Here is a 10,538-nt window from a genome sequence, read left to right as displayed (position 1 = left end):
AGCGGGCGGTCTGACTGCCAGCCAACTGCAGGTGCCCGAGGCTGAGCCAGTCTACACAGCCGTTCAGATGGAACAGCCCTGAGAGCCCATTCACTCACTTCCCATACGGGAGACAGTCTGCGTGAATGAAACAATAGCCAGGTTGTAGCGGGAAGCAGAGGAGAAGAAATGAAGCCAAGAGGAAGAGTGTGACATAACAAGGAGCGTAAGGGGGGGACATGAAAGGGTAACTGAAATAAAAGAGGAAGATGAAGAAAGGGGAAAGAGGAATGGAGGAAGAAAACAAAATAAGGAGGATAAACATAGGAGGGAGGAGAAGATAAGTTTAGAAAGATCTGAAAGGTATTAAATGTTTACATTCAGTGTTTCTCACATAAACACAGGATGCCTCTGCTTGAGGTCTAACAAACACGTTTAATGTATTTCCATCCTTATAAAGCATTTATAAAGTGATGATTTTTTTATAGAATATTTTATATCCCGCATTGTTTATGTCCATGTTCACTAGTTTCCAGTTTCCTTCCTGCCTTTGCTGATGCATTGATGTGTTTATTGGCACTTTACTGCCACCTGTAGATCAGCGGAAAAGTGTGAAACCATTGGTTTGGTCACACAAATAAACAAAACTGGGGCTAACTCATAAAAACATTGCTCCATAGCGCTACTATACAAAAATAATACTAAATACTACAATAAAACACAACATATGTCACAGACAGAACAATGAAATCCTGGAAAAGTCTGAAATTTAATGACTGACAATAAGAAATATTATAAAACAGGAATTAAAGAAATAGACAACTGAGTTATTTACAATGAAAAATATTTTTAAGAAAGCAGACAAGGCAGGAAGTGTCAAAGGCACCTAAAAAAGAAATTACACATGCAGTAGTAGTTATACTTACGTGACTTGAGCGTAGAACTTTTTATTCCTACACAGCTCTGACCAGCGAGGGGTTAACTCTATAAAGAAACACAATCATGGCATCACAAAAAAAAACACAGTAGCAGAAAAAAAGCTGTTGTTTATACAGAAGAGAAAAGGTGAGATGTGTACCAATTTCGGTGGTGGGTCCTGTCTTCTCTGGTGGCAGTTTATCCAGCCAGTAAACAGAACGACTGGAAGATAGAAAACAGGCCCAGTCAGAGAAAGATGAGCGACAAGGAGACAAAGATGGGTTCATTTAGGCCTACCGGTCTGGATATCTGAGTCGGTTGGGTTTGGCCTGGGCAAGCTGCTGCGTCCGAGTTGCCATGGAAACAATTGAAGCTGAATGGAGAACAGAGCACGTAGCAGCTGAAATTTTCCACTTATTACAATATCAGCAGCCTTCAAAGACTTTATGCATTATCTACTCATCATAAACTTTGTTTTAACTCCATTTGAACACGTTACATCCTCCTGTCAACAGCACAGTGGTGGAAAGCAACTAAGTACATTTACTTACTGTACTTAAATACATTTTTTGAGGTACTTGTACTTTACTTGAGTATTTCCATGTTATGCTATTTTACACTTCCACTACATTTCAGAGGAAAATATACTTTTTACTTCATTACATTTATTTGACAGCTGTAGTTACTTTGCAGATGAAGATTAGAAACAATGGATAATATAACAAGCTTTTAAAATACAGCACATTGTTAAAGATGAAACCAGTGGTTTCCAACCTATATGGCTTTTGATGTCTTACAAAAAGCAGCATGTAGTCGCGGTCACATTTCAGATGTCTATGAGTTGTTAACAGCTCCACTAAATAGTGATTTTTCCCTCAGAATGGTTTCATTCCAGTAAATGTCCAAATGATCCAATATTTCACAAAAATCAAAGATTACAGAAAAATGCCAAAAATTGAAAACAGATTTGTGTATCAGAACTTTGTTTTTTCTTCTTTCCTCCGCCATTAATCATCTCATGACCCCTCAGATTTATCTGGTGACCCTTTGGAGGAGCCCAGTCCCTAGGTTGGGAACCACTGGACCAAACTAGCTAACTGTACATTAAGTAGTTCAAACTAGCTCCACCTCCAGCAGCTACAACAGTAACATGCTGCTTACACACTGATGCTTCAGTACTGATAATCTAATGACGTCATATATAATAATATATCAGTCACAGGGACAAAATGAGTATTTCAATACTTTAAATACATTTTCCTGCTAATACTTATGTACTTTTACTTACTCGAAAAAGCCACAATGTTTACCTGTCCTGCAGTCGCTGTTCTCTCCGGTGACACCGACACCAGCCGGTTGCTATGGTATCAGGTGGCGCCCGAGGGGTAGAATATACCAAAGATCGTATATGTGCAGAGTGACTGAAGATGCCCAACTCTACCTTTCCCGCTGCTCGCAGGTAGATATTCCTCAATCATTCAACCAATGAGCAGATGAGCAGCCACGCTTTCTTACCAGTTTATTGAATTGGAATAACACTGATTTTCATTTAGCCAAAACAAAAAAACAAACAAAAAAACATCCTTGCAATAAATTATGTCACAAAACCGGGAATATTGTGGTGCAAGATCAGTATATATACTATCTTACTGGAAAGAGGAGCAGAGTGAACCCTCTGAGTTTTTGTTCTGGTTCTAATGAAATGTTGGCTAAGTATGTTAAAATCATTAGCCTCTAAAGCATCACTTCTGTAAGTTAAAACGAATAATAAGAATATTTAACTGAAGAAACACAATAGTAATTTAATCTGCAATAGACAGCATCTTTCTATGGCTGTAGTGCATCACTCATTCAATGTCACATTTTAAAGAAAGCAGGCTAACATCAACATGTTTAAACTCATCATTTTACACTTTATGAGATGATACACCTCAACCTAATTAACCCAAAATTGATGTAAACAAACATGCAGGAGCAGCACCTTTAACTTCCCTTTAATTACATATTTGCCTCACCTTCAACTCTTGGTCTTCCTCAACAATGCATTTTAAATGGTTATATGATGTGCTATGGTCATATGATGGGTTATGAAGCCTAACATGCAATGAAAAACTGGTTTCAAAAAAATCTAAAAATCAAAATTAAATGACACACAGACAATTTAAAAACAGACAACACCTTTATTTTCAACACATTTTAAATCTTATAAAACAGCACAGTAAATAATCTACCAAAGCTTTTTTTTTTTTCTTCTTTTTAATAGTCATGATCACAAAGCCACAAGCTTTCAATATAATACTGCAGTTTTTATTCTAGAAACTAGTATTGCAGGAGTCTGTTATCATGTGAAGTTAACAAGTCATGTCTGTCTTGTCAGTTTGTGTTCACACATAACATGATGAACTGAGGAGAGCACTGCAGGCAAGCAGCTACAGCATCGTATAACATTCACAGGCCTCTGAAACGCACAGAGAAACCCAGTGCTAACACACAGCTATGGTTTAAAAATGTAGTGTGTGATTGGTATTGGTAACTAACACTTAAAGGATAATAACAGTGTTGTTTGTAGTTACAGCACATTTTCTACTGCACCTTCTAGTGTCTACATCTATTTTAACTCTCCGCACTCCACCTCCATTGTCCTGTTTGTTTGATTTCTGTCATTTTAAAAATTCACATGAAAAAAAAAAAACTGTTGCCTTGGCTGAAACAGTCAATCTAGATGATTGGCACAAACTTAAAAGAAAACACCTGTATTATCCTTTAAAAATGAGCAGATAGCACAGTCCATCTCTGCACAGCAGTATGAGAGCCAATCTCCATGCAATGTTCTGTAGATTCTACCGTCTCAAGACACCTCAAGACTAAAGTTTCGGTTTTTATCTTCGACCTAAAAGTATGATATTAAAACAGGGATGTCAGTGGCAAAACCAGTTCACAGGCATAGGTTCACGAGGCACTGAGCTGTCTTATTTAGCTGCCAGTGTAGCTATTGGGGTTATGGTAAACGGCAAAAGGAAAAGATGGCACCAAACAGTCCAATCTCATGTGAGCAGTGAAGGTTAAGATGGCAGTGGAAAGGCATGTATGAAAGGGGCAAATATGAGTATATATTGTATTCAGTAGCACCAAGAGAAAGAGTGTTATGTTTGTGTGTGTGTGTCAGTGTCAGAGGGTCTGCACTATGACGGGATACAGTAGGGACATGTGCTCAGCTCCTCTGATTGGCAGCTTGTGTGTGGTGTAGTAGTGGATGACCTCGGGGATGGTTGAGAAGGGAGGGCTGTTCTCCCCGAGCACGTAGCGCCCGTCTGCAGACTGAGTGAACTTCATATGCATGAAGCCCTTGCAACTCCTGAGAGAGGGAGAGAGAAGGGCGAAGGAGGGATTATTGTTTGCTCATCCGATTTCAATTCAACTAGAATATTAATTGTGATGTTTACAGAACTACACTGGATTGGAATCATAAAAGCTGTTTCAGACCAAATGCTCACAGCGAGACAAAGATATCTTGTGGCAGTGTGTAAGTAACATCATCTGGAAGAGACATGTCAAGTTATTGAAAACAATTAGGGTTCAGAGGTGAGAAAATGACAAAAGTCGGTGCATTGCCAAAAAGGATGTACTGTAATAGGAACTAGCAAGCGGAGACAGTTTTGAGAGTTGACATTTTAACAGTAACTGAATCTCTGCTCCTCCCTTTGATGTAGATCTGTTGAGTTTTAGAAGGTTGTTGTGACAATCATTTGCAAGGGGACTTGGTAGTCTTTTATCAGAGCGGGCTTTTTATAGAGCTGAGCTTGTATTCATCATCATAACAGCTTAAAGTGAAAAATAAGAGTAAAAATCCTTCACTTTTATTCACAAAACTTGAGTCATTTATCACATTATTTTGACTTACAATTAATCTTGTTAGGGTCCTAGATAACTCTTAGATGTGTTTTGAACAGTGTGTTAAACCTGCAGTGTGGAACTTTTACATATAAATGAATATCCGTTAGATTCAAGCCCTTGACAAATGAGTTCACACAATGTTGATTAAGCCTATCACCACCAGATAAATGTCTCTGTATTTCACAGTATACAGAGTTTTTAAATCCTGCGCTGGCTGTTTGGCTGTTAATCGTGCGGCTCTACTAAACTTTCCAAATGCTATCAGGCCGAATGGTTCAAATTCCGATAGTGGAATGAGTCATTTCACAAGGGGTTTTGTTATGCTCAAAACAATTTATCCACCATTTTACAACCCCAACAGTCGGTTACAGCCAGTATGTACTGGCCATCGGGCATACTGGGACAAATACTGGTGGAAAAAACATGCTTTTGGGCTGATGAACTGTCAAAACATATCTGTTTTTACCGACCCTCTCTGTGTGCCTGTCATTCAGGGTATGCATGCCTGTGTCAGGCAATCGCAGCCCAGTGCCCCCCTTTACTCACTGCCAGAAGGGGGAGACAAAAGTCCTGCACTCCAGCTTTAAATATTCTAAACACAGGCCACTTACCTGTGTAATCTTGAGCTTTCGACCCTATCCCACGGGCTTCTTCAGTGAATTAAATGATTGAATGTGCTCACCTCAGTACAGGATTTGGTCAAGTGATAGTATGACTGAATCATATACTGAGGTTGTGTGATGACTTAGCAAGTTATATTCACTTGAAGAAGGCTGTGGGATATGGTGGAAAGCTCCAGGTATATGTGGACTGTGTGTTTAGAGTATTTACTCAAGGTATGTATCATGTTTTTAATTCACTGTATGATATTCAATGATTTTGATTGCCTTTGATTGCATTTTGATTGGGGGGCTTTATCAGACAATTTCTGTAACTTTCTGAAATGGACGATCTGACATTAACACCCAATTCACACGGTCACAGGCCGGACAAATACATTGTACAAACGAGTTCTTTTCTAGTGTAACCCAGCCCCTATACTCATCTAAACTGTAGGTATAATCCTGCATTGTTCGATTATTTTATTGATTTATGTTGGCTACACATGAGGGCTTTGAGTTGAGTACAATCCAATCAAATTACTGCGCTTCACTCCTCACTGGTTCAAAAGAGTACAGATGTGAGGATAAAAGCAATTCCCAGTATGCAGATAGTCTTTCTGAAAACAGCTGCTTTCATGCTGATTATTCATAAAGGCTGAGAACACACAGAGAGCAGGGGGGGGGGGGGGGGGGAGAGCAACACAGATAATGTGGTTGGGTGGGAAGATTGTGAACAATTAGAAGTTGCTTCAGGGCTCATATCTGAGAAGATTCTCTCACCACCCACAGACCATGACGATACCCAAATGGGACAAAAACTAGATCAGATAATTTTGGAAACAGCGCAGTGCAGTGTGGCACACTGGGGTAGAATTCCCCTTTAAGAGATTGCAGTGATGTTTCAACTTAGGACAGTATAAGGGGAATGTGTATGTTCTCATCCAGTACAGATATAAGATGTCAGTATTGGCCCAGTATGTGCGGTAAATGACACAAGAAAGTGAGCCGTGTCTACCTGAGTGAGAGCGAGTAGTCGTTCCGGCAGGACTGGCTGTTCCTCACCAGGTAGGAGTTCTCCTTGCACAGAGTCAGCAGAGTCTCTGCCTCTGAACGGCTCAGAGATCCATGGTACCATCTGCAGGTGATCAGCAAACATGACTAAGGCTGCTACTAACAATCATTTTCATTATGGGTTCATCTGTTGATTCTATTTTCCAGATGCAACCAGCAAAGCAAGTCAAAGGGGCTAAACCTTGCAAAGCTGAGCTGCGTACCAAGCACAAAAAATTCAATCCAGTCAACAACTGACTGGGATAATACAGTAAGACATATTAAAACTTTAAATTCCTAGTATACAAGTTTACAAGCAACAAAATCTGATTAAGGAGATTATTAAGTCAGCAATGTGAAATTGAAACTTGTGTAGGAGACAAACAATCACTGCTACCCGATCAAAATGGGGAAACACTATATTAAGATAGCAGATGTCCACTTACACTTGGCTCTCTAGTGGCAGAAATGGATCCACTCTCTCTCCCAAGAGAGAAGGCGTGTCACCAACCAGACGGAGTGTAGTCGAGTCTGCTGTGGTAGATGTAGTGCCCGTCTTGGGAAGCCTGGTTTGTTCTGTCTGAGCCCGTGAACGCTCCCTTTCTGCCCCTTCGAACTGAACTATGGACATAAAGAGAGGAACATCATATTAGTTTAAAAAAAACAAGCCCAAGACACATTTGTTACAGGAATACACTTATGAGAAACACCAATTTACCTGCTAGAGCTTTAGAGATGTTGTCCTTCTTCCACTCCCAGGGCTGGTCATATTCATCAGCTGGCCTCTCGTCATCCTGAGGCAGCCTGCTCTCCCTGCTGTCTACCAGGAGAAGACCACCCTCGACCCTCTGGGGTTGCTGCTGTGCTGTTGGAGCAGCTCGGATGTGGTGACGAGTCCTCTCCTCGTATGGGTTATCATATAACTGGGCACCATCTCCACTCCCAGACCTGTTCGTAATCACTCTGTGTTGCATTTCTACAGAGGAAAAAAAACACACAAAGTAAATTAATTTCTGCAAATATTAAAATAAGCAGTAAAACAAGCTATAAAGAGTGTGATTAGTTTGCAAAAACTTTGCTTAAAACTGAAAATATGGTACCAGAAAATTCAAATTTGGAGCAATGGGGTAATGAAAAGCAAAAGATCCTTGTCTGATATTTGTTCTTACTGTAACCAAGCACAGTTACCTCAAAGTTGTTATTTGTAGATTGAAGATTAATGTGATGTCTTACTCAGTAAGGATTACTGCTTTGACTTTGTTGGATTTTCATGATTTTTAAAAAAAAAAAAAAAAACATAGCTGAGAAGTGACATTTAGAAGGCACAGAAACTGCAATTGATGAGAAATGTCACTGTATGTGACCCTTTATGTAAACAATACCATTTAATTAAGAGTTGACTGACTTGTGAGATATAAATGTCTAATAATAAACCTGAAATGATCCGTTGAGCCTCAAATGGCTCCATGTAGCTGCAGCAGTCTGTTGGTGCAGCTTTGGGCTCCCAGTTTGGTCGTGGTCTTGGGTCTGGACGGGCATCAAATGGGTCAGAGTAATCTGTATCAGCGTCTGACGCTGCTGGGGCAGAGGGAACCACCTTGAGAGGGAGAGAGAAACAACAGGCGTCAAACAAATTAGATGGGACAACGTGATGGACTGCAGGGAAGACTGTGTCAGAATGTGTGTTTGTTTATTTAAGCGTGTGAAAGATTGAGTGAATGAGACCGAATACAAGGGTAAGGGAGAAACATCAAGGAAAATGAAGCAGAACACAAATAAAAACAGTTCTTACAGGTTCCTCTTGAATAGTCACAGGACTAAGGGGGACTTTACAGCGACCAAACTCCTGAGAATCCACTTTAATTAGTCTGTGTTTGGGGGACACCAATTTAACCTGGACAATCAGATATAGAAACAACAGGCTTTCAGTATTAATTCAAACATGACTTCAATATGTATCAGCCATAATGTGTTCACAAGGAGGAATCAAAGGGAGATTTAGGAGAAAAAACAGTCTATATTATCCAACAGTAAAATTATCTAGGGACACAGGGTATCTGGCATATAATAGACACATAATTTATGTATACAAAACTGCAAAAACATGCATGTCATACCTCCACACCATTAGGCAGCCCTGAACCAAATGCAGGGAATGAGGGGAGGCTCACTGTTGCACTACAGGAGCTGAAACCACCATTGTGGAGCTCCTTATCAGAGCACTGGTACGGGTCCTCAAAATCCAGCTCTTTCTGAGCTCTGTAGGCCCTCAAAATTTCACTCTCGCTGTAATCTGGCCTGGGGGGCTGTGGAGGGTCACGCCTGTTGCCAAAGTTTAGGTAGTCCTTCAGCCACTTTGCCATGGATCTGGGAACAAAATGACAGATTGAGCAGAATACTTTAGGGTGGCATAGTTAGAGAACTAAATTTATTCAATCTTTCACCTGTTAATTTACTTTTATAATGTTAGTCAAACTTAAAATCAGCTTAAATTTTCTGTTTCACCTTATATATTGAATACATTAGGTTTTATGGCACTTGATCAAACCGAGAAAGCTATTTTAACACATTACTGTTGACACTGGTGTCTTGCCATGGCCATTTTAACATTTAAACATTAGCACTAAACTATATGCAAAATAAATGGAGACACCTACAGTCTAATGTGGTTGAAATCCTAGATGGATCAGAGATAAATTAATATCAATACCAGCCAATTGACAATCCAGTAGCCTTGAGAAGGGACACTTATTATTTCAGTAGGGCTGCAACAAAGGATTGTTTTCATCATCGAGTAATCTGACTATATCTGATTATATTCTGGATCAATCAATTACTCTATAGACTTTTAGAATACAGTTATATAGTAATTTACTAAGCCCGGGTTTTGCTTGCTTTTCCAACACAAAAAGATCTCCAGTCCACCATCACATAAGACAAAGGAAAGCAGCAAACCCTCACAATAGTGAAGCTGGAACATGGAAATGTTTGGTAGTTTTACTTAATAAAATTACGTACACGATTATGATCGACTAATTGTTCCAGATGTAAACAAAAAGCGGGCTATAAGTTAGCATGATTGGTAGTAGTACAGTTATTAGTATGAGTATTAACGTTAGTATGTTTACTTTAGCTAATATTAACTTGTTGGAGTTGTTAACCCTCCTACCAAAGATTGAACTGTGGCCTGCAGAAAAAAGTATTGACATTAGAAAAAATAATCAACAGGTCCAACGAAAACACCAGCTTGTAAAGTCTGATGACTTTTTATCAGGTAAAGCTGGGGTAAAATTGGGTTTTGTTTATGCTAACCAGCTAGCTTGCTAAATCCAATCACAGAAACCAATCACAACTGCTTGTTAGCATTATTTTAGGATTTCAATCAATCACTTATCGATAACAGTTGATTTAAAGATAACGTTTACTTCCAAAATATCAGCACCAAGCTAATAGACCAATCTTGCTGTTGATAATATTACTTATTTAACAAAGTTAAGACTCTTTCAGTCACCGCTCTGTCAATACGCCAAAGCTAAGTTAGCCCAGTTAGCTAGATACCCGCAGCTAACGTCGAAGCGTCTCAACCGATAGTTAACTTGTAAAGGCTCACCCTCTTTCTTTGCATTGGCGGTTCCCCGTTAGACTTAAATATCTTTCTGGTTACCATCCAGCGTTTCGTTATAACGTTGTCTGATCTAAAAAGAAAACATTGTTGCCCGTGAAATCCGTCCAGCTGCTCCTGAGACAAGCAGGTCCGACAGCTAATGTTAGCTGGACCAGACTGTAGAGCAGACGGTCCCCGACACAACACTCGCTGGCTTAAAGGGGAGTAGAGACATATTTTTAGTGGGTCGACCTTAATATAGATGGATAGATAAGATCAGAATCTGCTTCTTAGCCAAGTATGCAGACATGCAGTGAGTTTGTCTTGGTGTTAGCTCCCACAAACGCACCACAGAAGAATAAAGATATAACAAGAGTAAGGTAGTGATGGGGGAAATTAAGTTTTCTGAAGCACTGAGTCAATATGAAACAATTTCATTAAATATGGGTCACTGTTTCGATGTATTTGATACTTTCAAAATGGCGACATCT

At 39.6% G+C, this 10,538-nt stretch overlaps 2 protein-coding genes across 2 annotated transcripts; both read right to left on the bottom strand.

Annotated features, from left to right (window-relative positions):
* Window positions 1-2,252, bottom strand: theg (theg spermatid protein). The gene is made up of 5 exons (XM_042436740.1): window positions 2,186-2,252; window positions 1,195-1,270; window positions 1,058-1,119; window positions 906-963; window positions 1-230 (listed from the first exon to the last, which is right to left on the bottom strand). The coding sequence occupies exons 2-5, from the start codon at window positions 1,254-1,256 to the stop codon at window positions 95-97; spliced, it is 318 nt and encodes a 105-aa protein (XP_042292674.1). The 5' UTR covers window positions 1,257-1,270; window positions 2,186-2,252; the 3' UTR covers window positions 1-94.
* Window positions 2,253-3,057: 805 nt separating this feature from the next.
* On the bottom strand, window positions 3,058-10,394 carry shda (Src homology 2 domain containing transforming protein D, a). Its single transcript, XM_042389307.1, has 8 exons — window positions 10,054-10,394; window positions 8,561-8,810; window positions 8,236-8,337; window positions 7,878-8,040; window positions 7,162-7,419; window positions 6,890-7,064; window positions 6,409-6,528; window positions 3,058-4,252 (listed from the first exon to the last, which is right to left on the bottom strand). Exons 2-8 carry the CDS (start codon window positions 8,804-8,806, stop codon window positions 4,066-4,068), a joined length of 1,251 nt encoding a protein of 416 aa, XP_042245241.1. The 5' UTR covers window positions 8,807-8,810; window positions 10,054-10,394; the 3' UTR covers window positions 3,058-4,065.
* Window positions 10,395-10,538: the final 144 nt, after the last annotated feature.

Source organism: Thunnus maccoyii, chromosome 16 (genome assembly GCF_910596095.1).
Source record: "Thunnus maccoyii chromosome 16, fThuMac1.1, whole genome shotgun sequence".
NCBI classification, from domain to species: domain Eukaryota; kingdom Metazoa; phylum Chordata; class Actinopteri; order Scombriformes; family Scombridae; genus Thunnus; species Thunnus maccoyii.
This window is presented reverse-complemented; position numbering and strand designations above follow the sequence as displayed.